Raw genomic sequence first — 13,107 nt, forward strand, 5'->3', positions numbered from 1 at the left:
CAGACTCCCAACACAAGCATTCTGCCCATAGCCCACTAAACTACCTTAAGACTAATAGTCTTAAACCCAGTGACAGGGATCAATAGCTCATTAGAGCTAAAAGAAATTAATAATGCTTAATGTAACTATTCTTTTACAAATTAGGAAAAACCCATTTGCTAAAACAGATGCCGCTAAAGCAGATGGAGCTTACAGTGTCAAATCTATCATTATCTGGCCAATCCTTCTAAAGTAAATAACTCAACGCATAGCCTAGAGATCTTTACAAATCTCAAAGGTAACAGAGCCAAGACAGAACGCTTAATCTCTCTCTTCTAGATTTCTCCAGCTTAGGAAATGGGTCCACTAGCTGTAAGACAAAAATAGAGGCATCCTCCTTGATTCCTCCCCCCCCCCCGCCTCCCCTCCACTCTGACGTAATACAACAGTAAAAAGAAACAGCTGTCTGATGTTGATTAGGTCTCATTCTTGTTACCTCCTGAAGAAGCCTTCCCAGCCAATCTAAACTAGCCATCTTAACTAACCTACCACCTTGTTTTATTATCTGCACAGCATTTGCTTCTATCATATTCCCTTAGTTATTTTTTGCATTTATTTATTCACTTATTTATAGTCTGCTTTCTGAAACTGTCCTGCCCCAACCTCAAGTCCCCATCACATGTACCTCTACACCCCCTGCCCTGGTAGAATGTGAGCCTCAGTATACAGGAACCTTTTATGTTTTGCATGACACTCTACCCCCAGTGCCTACAACAATATCTGGCACACAGTAGACAATAAATACACACACACTTACTTAATGGGTGAATGAATGGATCATTATCTAAAAGCCCATCTCTCTCAAATTTGTCCTTAAAAATGGGGTTCTTGAAGATGTATAACAAAGCAACAAGCTGGACTCTCCCACATTATATCACATATAGTTAAGGACTCTTTCATTTTTAGAGATGTGAATGTTACACCATTTACCTCCCTTCCTTTGTATGTCACCAAAGCAGCCAGGGGTTTGGCGTAAAATCTGCTGTAGGAAAATCCCAGGCAGCCGTACATACTGTTTGCCGTGAGCTTCAAAGCCTTCTGTCGAATGTCATACTGCAGGCCACACAAGGACAAAAGACAAACAACAGCATTTGCAAGTGCTTAAGCATTACATTAGATGTCTTTCTAAATGACCAGTGAGAAAGAGAAACCCTCAATATCCCTGGGGGGAGAAAAAAGAACTCTTTTAACACACCCAACCTGTCCTCCCAGAGCCACGATTTCCCTGACTTCCTAGAAACGAGTAAACACAGTCCCCAAAGCTCCTGAAGTCAGAAGAATCTTGCACAAATACAGCTTGGCAAATAGAGGCACCTTCCATTTTGAGGCACTCTCCTGTTTTTGAATGGTTTTCTCCCCACAAATGTAAAACAGGCACTCGCATTTGCCCACAGCAGCATGTTTAAATCATTGCCAGATAATCAAATTCTAAAAGCTGAGTCTGTCACTCAGATGTCTCTTAGTGAAGTTATACCTGAAGAACAAGGTCTGGATTTAAATCGTGCTGCTTCATTAGTTGTTTGACTTGTTTTCTCCGCTCTACCAGTTTCCGGATCTCTCTGGGCAAAATGCCCATTTCTAAGCCAGGATCTGGCAGCTCAGGGATCTGTTCTTGTTCTTCATCCTGATGAACACAACAGAAATTTCAGACACATCAAACTTTCATGAAATAAATCTCTAAAATATTTTGTGGGAGCTTTACCCCATGATCACATCTTGAAAAACTAAGTTCTTGTAAAGGTCTACAAGGCATGGGTGGTAAAGAAAAGAGCAGAGAAGGCTGCAGACCAAGCCAATACTGCCCAGTGTCTCCCACCCCTCTAGATAATCACAAATGTTGATATCATGTAAAGGGGTGAATTTTTACACATGCCCTCTCTTTTCAACACGATTGGGGAGAAACATGTCTGGGAAAATTGTTTTTAAAATAAAAGCAATTAAAAAACTAAAAGAGAGACCTCTAGGGTAAAAAAAAAAAAAAACCCAGCAACTAAACTACTGTTTTAAGTCATGTATATTACCAAACAAAATGCTTTAATTTCTATGGAAAATCATAGCAATTACTATAAATGTTTTAGACAAAAAAAATAAAAGCCTAAATACTAAATCGCAAATTTCTTTTTATTTTATTATGTTATTACACTTGTCCCATTTCCCTTCATTCCCCTCTACCCTGCACACCCTCTCCCACCCACATTCCCCCCCTTTAGTTCATGTCCATGTTTCACAGGTTCTTTAGCCTTTACATTTCCCATACTATTCTTGCCCTCATCTATTTCCTACCACCTATGCTTATTCTCTGTACCTCTTCCCCCTCTCCTCCTCCCACTCCCATTGCTAACCCTCCATGTGTTCTTCATTTCTATGGTTCCACTCCTGATCTAGCTGTCCTCTTGGTTTGCTTTTGTTTTAGGTGAGGTTGTTAATAACTGTGAGTTGCCTATCCTTTCACTGTTCCTATTTTTTATCTTCTTTTTCTTAGATAAGTCCCTTTAACCTTTCATATAATAAGGGCTTGGTGATGATGAACTCCTTGAACTTGACCTTAACTGAGAAGCACTTTATCTGCCCTTCCATTCTAAATGAAAACTTTGCTGGATAGAGCAATCATTGGACGTAGGTCTTTGGATTTCATGACTTGGAATACTTCTTTCCAGTCCCTTCTTGCCTGTAAGGTCTCTTTTGAGAAATCCGCTGACAGTCTGATGGGAACTCCTTTGTAGGTGACTGTCCCCTTATATCTTGCTGCTTCTAGAATTCTCTCATTTTCATCTTGGCTAATGTAATTATGATGTGTCTTGGTGTGTTCCTCCTTGGGTCCAACTTCTTTGGGACTCTCTGAGCCTCCTGGACTTCCTGGAGGTCTATTTCCTTTGTCAGACTGGGGAAGTTCTCCTTTATTATTTATTCAAATAAGTATTCCACTTGTTGCTCCTCCTCTTCCCCTTCTGGTACCCCTATAATTCAAATGTTGGAACGTTTAAAGATGTCCTGGAGGTTCCTCAGCCTCTCCTCAGTTTTTCGAATTATTTCTTCATTCTTTTCTGATCAGATGTTTCCTTCTTCCTTCTGGTCCACTCCATTGATTTGAGTCCCAGTTTCCTTCCCATCACTATTGGTTCCCTGTGCATTCCTTCATTTCACTTAGCATAGTCTCGGACCTTTTTTATTTATTTTTTTCCCCGTCTGGTCGCGCCTGCTACGTAGTGAGGGGCGGAGCCTTACGTGTTCACCAGGGCGGGCCGACTCACGTTGCTGCGTGTGACGCAGTGTGACGCAGCGTAGGGGGGAGGCGTCAGAGATAGACGCCGTGTACGGGGGAGGTGTCAGAGATAGACGCTGTGTGCGGGGGAGGCGTCAGAGATAGACGCTGTGTGCGGGGGGAGGCGTCAGAGGGAGAACAATGCCCCTTGCTCAGCTTTATCAGATCTCAGTCCCTTCCTGCTTCCCCCAGGCAAACTGGACTCCTGATTCCTGTGCGGATGGGTTTTGTGTACGTCCTGGGACTCTGGGTCTCTCAATGAACTCTTTGAGACTCTCAGTTTTTCCTGCTGCCGCCTCAACCCCCACAGGTGTTTTCAGTTGGTGTTTTGAGTCTTTATTTCCCCGTGCAGTGACCCTGGCTTGCGCAGTCTGTCTCTCTCTGCAGTTCCGCCTGGTTTATCTGCATGTGAATGTGTGACACCTGGTCAGCCAGCTGCCTTGCGTATCTCACTGGGTCTGCATGCTACCACCCCACTGACACCCAACGCCCATGGTGTGCCAGCCGACGCCTGCACAACCAGCGTCCACCTGTTACCGTGCTGCGCGCCCAGGGTCCGTCAGAGCAAATTTCTTTTACAAATTGGGAACACACATTTAAACAGGTCATGACATTTCTAAATATTAACACATAAAGGGGTGTGCAAAAGTAGGTCTATAGTTGCAAGTTTATGAAACAAATTATTCTTGTATAGTATTTATTAACTATTGTATTATTTTCTACACCAACAACTGTAAATCTACTTTTTCCCATCCCTGTATATATTCCTTAGCATATATGTAGTACCTTTTATCTATAAATTGCTTGGTAACCAGTAGAAGAATAGCAACATTTTAGAAAAGCAATCAGCTGTCTCCTTGTATTAAAATTTACAGCAGGGAAAGCATTAGACCATTTTTCTCAAGCCTCCATTAGTTCTATTAACAGACTGCAAAGAAAAGCCAGACACATTTGCCATTTCAAGGATTCAGAATTAAAAATAAACCTCCTGGCTTAAAGTATGTCAAGTCAATGCCACTTGATAACTCGGCTTTTTACAAAATATCTAATTTTATAAAGATCAATACCTTCCAATGAACAACCTTACAATAGTAGCAGGAACTTATTGTTTTCCAATATAGCAAATGATGGTAAAAAACCTCTTAAAACGATCTTGGTATACGTTCCAATTTATTTCAAGCAACTGTGGAGGTTAGATAAAAAATACACTGATTTGGAGTCAGGAAATTTATAATCCATGGCCGGCTCTACCACCACTAGCAGCGTGGCACTAGCTGTTCTGAAGACCAGATGACTGCACAGAAAAATGAGACAGAACCTAAAACTGCTCCATGTATAGTATTTCATAGATGACCTCTAAGGTCCCTTCCAACTCTGAAATGATTCGATCATATAACCAGAATCCAAACTGGAAAGCTCAAATAAAACAGAAGGTGGAGAGAGGGAGTGCTAGATCATAAGTCACAATGCTGACACTGTTGCAGGACAGAGCCAGAGTATATCACTAATCAAATGCAGTCCTTACCTTCTGGAGATGTCTACCCAATACTGGCTCTGTAAAATGATCCTCTTGCCTCATAGAAAGGCCCATCCTTAGTAGCCATGTTTGTACTCTGTGAACCAACTCCTGTGGTCATAGCTGAGAGGACCGGGCCGGCTAGACAAGCTTACAAGATTCTCTCTGCTGAGAGTATGGAACTGGGACTGAAAACCAGCTCCCAAGCATGTGGGTGGAACTAAAAGACGAGTAAATTCAGGAGCGAGGAAGCAAACAGACATCTTCTGCCACGTGTACAAAGCTGCACAGAAAAACCATATACAAAGATAATATGTTGCCCTGGCTAGTATAGCTCAGTGGATTGAGCACGGGCCTGTGAACCAAAGGGTCGCCAGTTCGATTCCCAGTCATGGCACATGCCTGGGTTGAGGGCCAGGTCCCCAGTTGGGGGCGTGTGAGAGGCAACCACACACTGATGTTTCTCTCCGACTATTTCTCCTTCCCTTCCCTCCTAATAAATAAATAAATGAATAAATAAATAAATAAAAGATGGTGTGTTAATTTATATTTTTTATTTTTTATGGCTACAGAATCAAATCTAACCAATTTCCTTACTGAAGGTCAATTGTATAAGCTTTATATATAAACTATTAAGCTCTACATAAAAGTGTTGACTGAAGGATCAGTGGTTAGATTAAAATCCACGTGAAAGAATTCCAAAAGATCCTTTTAAAAAGATTGTTTAGAAGCCCTGGCTGGTGTAGCTCAGTGGATTGAGCATGGGCCTGCGAACCACACAATCGTGGTTCAATTCCCAGTCAGGGCACATGCCTGGGTTGCAGGCCAGTTCCCGGCAGCGGACGCAAGAGAGGCAACCATACATGGATATTTCTCTCCATTTCTCCTTCCCTCTAAAGATAAATAAATAAAATCTTAAAAAAATAAAATAAAAAATAAAAAGGTTGTTTAGTGAGTAGAATCATTAAGCAATGCTTTCATGGAGACAATTTAAAAGACTGAAAATGCCAAGTGTTGAAGATGATGGGGAAGAACTCACACAGGGCTGGTAGGAGTGTAAAATGGCACAATTACTGAGGAAAACAATCGACAGGTTCCTTTCAAATTAAACATACACTTCCTACACAAACCAGCAAATTCACTCCCCAGATATTAGCCCTCCCCCCAAATGAAAGCACACATCCACAAAGAGATCTGCACAAGAATATTCTCAGCAGCTTTATTAATAACAGCCAAAAACTGAAGACAATCCAAATGCTCACCTGAAGGGAATAAAGTATGGGATATTCTTCAGCAGTAGAAAGGAAAGAACTACTGATAATGCAACAACATGGATCTCAAAAACTTTATGTTGAACAAAAAAGCCATACACCAGAGAGTACGTACTGTATCATTCCATTTTCAGGAAGTTCTGGAACAAGTAAATTGAAGCTATGGTGATGGAAGTCAGATCACTGGTTGACATATGGGAGAGAGGACTGACATACCAAAACTCATGGATGAAGCTAAGGCGGGCTTGTAGGAAAATTTATCATTGTAAATATGTGTATTACAAGAGGAGATCTGAAATCAATCATCTAAAGTTCTACCTTAAGCAATTAGAAAAAGAAGGACAAACTAAACCAAATAAAGCAGAGAAAAGAAAGATTGCAGCAGAAATAAATGAAACAGAGAATTAAGAAACAATAGAGAAATCAAGGAAACCAAAAGTGCTTCTTTCAAAAGACCAATAAAATTGACAAACTTTGACTATAGTGACAAAGACAAAGAATATTCAAATTACTAAAATCAGGAATAAAAGAGATATACATCACTACTGACCTCAAAGAAATAACAATGGTCATAAAGGAATACCATAAACAATTTTATACCAACAAATTAGATAACCTACATGAAATGGAGAAATTCCTAGAAAGACACACACAAATGAAACTGACTCAAGGACACAAAGAAAATTGGGTAGGGGAGGGGAGATAGTGGGGGCGGGGCAGAATGGGGACAACTATAGTTCAACAATAATAAAAAATAAGAAAATCTGCAAAAACCTACAAGAGATTAAATTACTAATCAAACAAAAAGAACAGTGTTAGGACCAGATAATTTTCACTACTGAATTCTATAAAAGAGTTAAATAATATGAATCTCTCACAAACAAGACATTAAAAAAAGAAGAGGGAAGGGGAAGGAGGGGGAAGGAGGGGGAAGGAGGGGGAAGGAGGGGGAAGGAGGGGGAAGGAGGGGGAAGGAGGGGGAAGGAGGGGAAAGGGAAATGTGGAAGGGAAGGATAAGGAAAGGAAGGAAAGGAGGGAACACTTCCCAACTCATTCTATCAGACCAGTATTATCCTGAAACCAAAACCAAAGACATAAGAAAAGACAACTATACACCAACAGCCCTTATGAATCCAGACACAAAAACTCCTCAGCAAAATATTAGTAAGTTGAATATGGCAACACAGAAGAAAGATCATACGCCACCAAGACCAAGTAGGATTTAGCCCAGAAATGCAGGTTGATACAACACCCTTTTGTAATAAAAATGCTCAATAGACTAGAATAAATTAGGAACAGAAGGGAGCTTCCTCAACCTGATAAAGGACATCTATGGAAAACCCATCCCAGGGCTGGCATCACTCTTAATGGTGAAAGACTATATGCTGTCACCAAAGATCAGGAACAAGCCCTGGGTGTCCACTCATACGCTTCTATTTAACATCGTACTGGAGGTTCTAGTTACAGCAGTTAGGCAAAGAAAAGAAATATTAGGCATCCAGATAGGAAAGAAGAATCAAAACGATCTTTATTCACAGATGACATGACTGTATGCAGAAAACCCTCAGGAACCCATGAAAGTGCTAGAACTAAGGAAAGAGTTCAGCAAGGTTGCAGGATACAAGATGAACATACAAAAATCAATTATTTTTCTATACACTGGAAATGAACAATATAAAAAAGGAATCAAGACAATGAATTTACAATGACAACAAAAAGGATGAGATATTTGGGAATAAATTTAATTTTAATAAGTGTAAGAATTGTACATGGAAAATTAGTTAACATCATTAAAAGATATTAAATAGCAAAATAAATGAAAAGACTCAATTTTGATGGATGGGAAGCCTCGGCATTGTTATAATACTCCCCAAACTGATCTATAGATCCAATACAATTCCTATCAAAATCCCAGCAGCTATTTCTGCATAAATTGACAAGATGATTCTAAAATTAACAATATGTGATATACTTTCATACAATGAAATATACGGCAATAAAAAGGAATGAAATACTAATGCTTTCAAGGTTCAACACAAATAGCCCTGGCTGGTGTGGCTCAGTGGATTGAGCTCAGGCCTGCGAACCAAAGGATCTCGGTTCGATTCCCAGCCAGGGCACATGCCTGGGTTGCAGGCCAGTTCCCAGCAGGGGACACATGAGAGACAATCATACATTGATATTTCTCTCCCTGTCTCCTTCCCTTCTCCTCTAAAGATAAATAAATAAAAATATTTATTTAAAAAAAAAAGGCCCTGGCTGGTGTAGCTCAGTGGATTGAGTGTGGGCCTGCGAACCACACGATTGTGATTCAATTCCCAGTCAGGGCACATGCCTGGGCTGCAGGCCAGTTCCCAGCAGGGGACTCACGAGAGGCAACCATACATTGATATTTCTCTCCTTCCTTTCCTCTCTAAAGATAAATAAATAAAATCTAAAAAAAAAAAAAAGATTTAACACAGATAAATCTTGAAAACTGTATGCTAAGTGAAATAAGCCACACACAGAAGATCACATGTGATTCAGTTTATAGGAAAGTCCAAAATACACAAATCCAGTGGTGGTCGCCTGGACCCGGGAGGGGTGAAGGACATGAGGGAAGTCACTGGTGAAAGGTAGCGGGTCTCTCTGGGGAGTAATGAAAATGTCCTAATATGAACTGTGGTGAAGGTTACAAACTGTGTGAATACACAATAGCCATGAAATTGTACACATCAAATGTGTAAATTGTGTGGCATGTCAATTACATCTCCATAAAACTGTTAAATTAAAAAGGCACAAAGCTACCTCATTTTGAGTTTCCTTCTACCCAACCCTCCCCCCTTTCTGACCACTAAGAAAGGACATAATGTACCTTTCAGGAGAGAAAGCTAAATGCTAACCCCTTTGGTTCTCTTCCTTAAGTTACTACTTTTAATCTCAGTTTCAGGAGCCCCCAGCTGAACACCAACCTCTGTCACTCTCTGCACCTCGGAAGCAAGTCTTTGTACTGTTGTAAAACAAATGTTGAATTCTTGAATGATGGAAGGATATAAACTGTTGAAGTCCAGAAGCAAAATGAACTTATCATAAAAACCTGCAATAAAAAAGCCACGTTATAAAAAAGTCTTAAAAAAAAAACAGATTCAACCAAAAACATGACATTAGAAGCACTAAATGCTGAAGTATATTAGAAACAATATACTATCCAGGGCCCTGAGGTAGATGAAAGGTAAAAAGGAGTCAGCCTTACCACTCTACAAAAATGACACAAACCAGAGTGAAAACTCAGGTCACAAAAAGAGAGCCTCTTGCCTTGAAACCAGCCTGCAACTGGCTCCTTCCCCACAAGTTCCCAAAGGACACCATTATGACAGGCAAACAGCTTCCCGTATCTATTACTACAGACACATGTACTTCCAAAAAATGGTGTTAAATTCTCCTTCAAGCAAGCATTCCCTCTCACCTCTGCTCCAAAAATATTTAGCAAGCTCTACCCATAAGTGGTTATCTCTATTTTTTTTTACAATCAAACTTCCAAAGAATAAAATGAACAGTGTGCACTTACCTGTACACAAACTGCTAAAATCAGATAAGAGATGGATATGTCAGTAGTGGAACGATCCACCCTTTTGACTTGCAAAGGGTGAACAGAAAGCTACTATATTCCTCTAGGACATTTACAAAGAGTTTTCTTCACCTTACGAAGAAACCGAATAAAAGTAAATGTCCACTAGTAAGACAACAATTATAACAACAAATATATTAAAAGCTTACTCTGTGCTGGGCACTATACTAAACAATCACTTTTAATCTTTAAATCTCTGTGGTAGATACTATTCTTAGCTCCATTTTACAGAAGAGGAAACTAAGGCTTAGAGAGGTTAAACGGGAAGCCCAAGTTTATATAGCCAGAATTCAAGCCCAGATCTGCCAAAGGACAACTGGACTACTGATGTGTTTCATTACAACCGATTAATTTAAAATGTCTCCTACTCAGAGTTGAAGTTACTTGATACAATTCACATTAATTCCTGCAAAAACAATGTGAATATACTTAACACCACTCATCTGGACACTTAAAAATGATTAAGATGCTAAAAAAAAAGAGATTTTCTACTCCGTGTACCACAAAACATCTTCTTTGCCATTCATAACAGAAAAAGTTATTCTATTGTTATAAAAGATGTTTGGTTTGGTGGTTACTGCCATCCAATATAATGTTATTTGAGACCTAATTGCTAACCTATTAAGTCATGTCTTTCAGTTTCTCAAGTCTAGCTTTGCATTAAGAAATTCCTATCATCAGGGCAAGCCAGTTCAATGTCCAACCTTACCAACTTTAGGATCCAATACCAAGCCTCCAGCATAAGCTGCTTTTTTACGTCCTTTCTTGTATTTATTGGCATCTCCATCAATGTCTTCTTCTTCATCTCCCTAATATCAAACGCAAAGGTAACTTCACCAGCCATCAACCAATTATCTAATTAAGAAGTTTTATGATCCCCTCCCTTTTCCAAATGCAGTATACAGTTTAACAACCGTTCTTTACTTTTAGTTAATGGTCCTACCTGTGGGGAAAGACTGTTGTTATAATTTGTCATGAAGCCAAATGAATGCCAAGCATGGTAGTTACCAAAACAAATACTGTGTCACAGAGCTAATAAATATGCAAATTTTACTTTAAAATATTTCTGAATTTGTAGAAACTCACTTTTTAAAATGAGTGGATACTAGAAATACAACTCTTCATATTGTGTAAAAATTGAGATTGTAGAAGAGTCCCCTTAAAGTCATTAATATTCATGATGTAAAAATACAAAATTATTTTATATAGATATGAACTTACTCTCATTATCAATATGGACACCTTAAAATAAGTAGGTCCAGCCCTGGCCAATGTGACTCAGTTCATCAGAGCGATGTCCCTATAGACCGGAAGGTTGCAGGTTCCATCCCTGATTGGGGCGCATCTGAGAAGGCAATTACTGTTTCTCACATCGATGTCTCTCTCTCTAGCTCGCTTGCTCCGTCTCCCCCCACCCTCCTTCCTCTCTCTCTAAAAGCAACGAATAAATGTCCTTGGGTGAGGATAAAATAAACAAATCAGTATGTCCACACTGAAAATTTATTCCCAAGTAGTTAATCATCAACATTCAATGCCACAGTGGAAGTCAAATTTCTCAAGTCAATTGTCCCCATACCAATTGTGGTAATGTACATAAAAACAAGCAAATACAAGAAGCTGAACCACTTTAACATTCAATTCCCATTCTGAAACAACTGCTATCAGTGCCAATGGAATAGCAGCTAAGTTTTCGTTCCATTGTGACGGAGGCCACTGTAGAAACCCAACTGTGGTGACCTTAATCCTGCTACGATGTAAAAATGCAACAATGCAACACAAAAATAAAGGCTCACGGGTTTAAGGAAATAAAAGATATAACTGGCATGTAACTTTGGGTAGGGCTAAGGTGGCAAAACACTTTCCAGGTATGGTCACCCATCAGAGAGGCCCAATGCCTCCCTCAAAGAATTTTCTATTTCATAATTTTTTAAAGATTTTATTTATTTTTAGAGAGAGGGGAAGGGAAGGAGAAAGAGAGGGAGAGACATATCAGTGTGTGGTTGCCTCTCACGTGCTCCCCACTGGGGACCTAGCTGCAACCCAGGCACGTGCCCTGACTGGGAATTGAACCAGCGACCCCTTGGTTCACAGACCAGCGCTCAATCCACTGAGCCGCATCAGCCAGGGTCCTATTTCATAATTTGTATCTGTACAGAGAAAAAGTAGAGAAGGAAATGACCACACAAACACAACAGAATAAACTTGACTCTACCATATACAGGGGATTAATTATTTTGTCAATAGATGTTATCACAGCAAAAAAAAAACACAAAACCTATAAGATAATAAGGGGGGGGGTAAGAAAAGGCAAAACACCATACGATTTTAGACCAACCAGTTTTTGCTGAGGCTTCCTGAAAATCTGCTTGTCGGGCACAATATAGTTGTTTTCATAAAATGCATGAAGCAACAAGAACTCATTACGCTCAGCTCGTCCACCCATCAGCGTCCTAGACTATTAAACAGAATTTCTTTTTTGAAATTTGAGCTCAAAATCACAACAAACAAGAGCAACTTTGACTTGGTAAATTTAATCATAGCACCTGCTTCAAAATCATTCCTCTTAACAAGGGCTGTTTTTTTTAAGGGTACTAAATTATTTCTAGCATTTTCTCTAAGCATTATAGTTAAAAGGAGACAAAGAGAGCCTAAAATACTTACAACTTGGGCTATTTCTTTACTCCCAAATGGACCATTCCACAAATGAAACACATCCAGATGTTAGAGATGATCCTTCTGTTCGCCCAAATTTCAACATACTGCACCTGGTTTTACTCCCCTTCTCCCAACCAGTTCTTCATTTTACAAAAGAAGCCCAGCTTTCAGAATACAAGTTACTCATTTTATAAGGATGCATTTAGACTCATTATCATGTAACAACTAGCCCAAGAAAACACTGAATTCAACAGGAAATGCTTTTCCCCCCCTCTCTAAGTTAAATTTACCATAATGTTCCCGGCGATGTTAGTGATCTGCAATGCTAATGGAAGAACATTTAGCTCACACATGATCTGCAAAATGAACCTGGCATCTTTCCAGGTATGTTCCAACAGGTACAACAGATGAGAAGGTTCACTGTACAGAAAAGTAAGAATGAAACAGAATCAGAATCAAGTAATTAAAAGAAACAATGGCTATATAATCAGAACTTCATAAAATATTACAAACATTTTTGGTATAGGTAACCAGAGCAATGTCACCCTGGCTTTGAAAATAATTTAAAATAAGGTCGGTATAAAACTGGTAATCCACTCATGCCATCGATCCCAGTACCTTTCTCCAAATCTCAAAAAAAAAAATCCCACAAACAAAGTTATGCATTAACTATACAGCCTGAAAACCATCTGAATCCTTTCACTCACTCCATCTAGTAAGTCTTGCATGCCTCCTATGTGCCAGGTACCCTGTCCTC

The 13,107-nt window shown here is 39.6% G+C and overlaps 1 protein-coding gene and 1 non-coding gene across 3 annotated transcripts in view; both read right to left on the reverse strand.

The window, feature by feature from the left end:
• The window catches only part of POLA1 (DNA polymerase alpha 1, catalytic subunit), a 300,925-nt gene that overhangs the window by 243,640 nt on the left and 44,178 nt on the right, over positions 1-13,107 (reverse strand). Inside the window, exons 21-26 of one of the 2 annotated variants that reach the window (XM_037060689.1) lie at positions 12,641-12,770; positions 12,031-12,150; positions 10,405-10,504; positions 9,040-9,164; positions 1,514-1,663; positions 970-1,092 (exon numbers count right to left, since the gene is read on the reverse strand). In XM_037060689.1, the coding sequence (XP_036916584.1) occupies positions 970-1,092; positions 1,514-1,663; positions 9,040-9,164; positions 10,405-10,504; positions 12,031-12,150; positions 12,641-12,770 (748 nt within the window). The remainder of the gene's footprint in view (positions 1-969; positions 1,093-1,513; positions 1,664-9,039; positions 9,165-10,404; positions 10,505-12,030; positions 12,151-12,640; positions 12,771-13,107) is intronic. The other variant, XM_037060690.1, reaches the window with a different exon arrangement.
• LOC118997092 (small Cajal body-specific RNA 24) lies at positions 9,671-9,800 on the reverse strand. Its single transcript, XR_005068604.1, has one exon.

Source organism: Sturnira hondurensis, unplaced genomic scaffold (genome assembly GCF_014824575.4).
Source record: "Sturnira hondurensis isolate 20B ecotype Veracruz unplaced genomic scaffold, ASM1482457v3 Scaffold0012467, whole genome shotgun sequence".
Lineage (NCBI taxonomy): Eukaryota > Metazoa > Chordata > Mammalia > Chiroptera > Phyllostomidae > Sturnira > Sturnira hondurensis.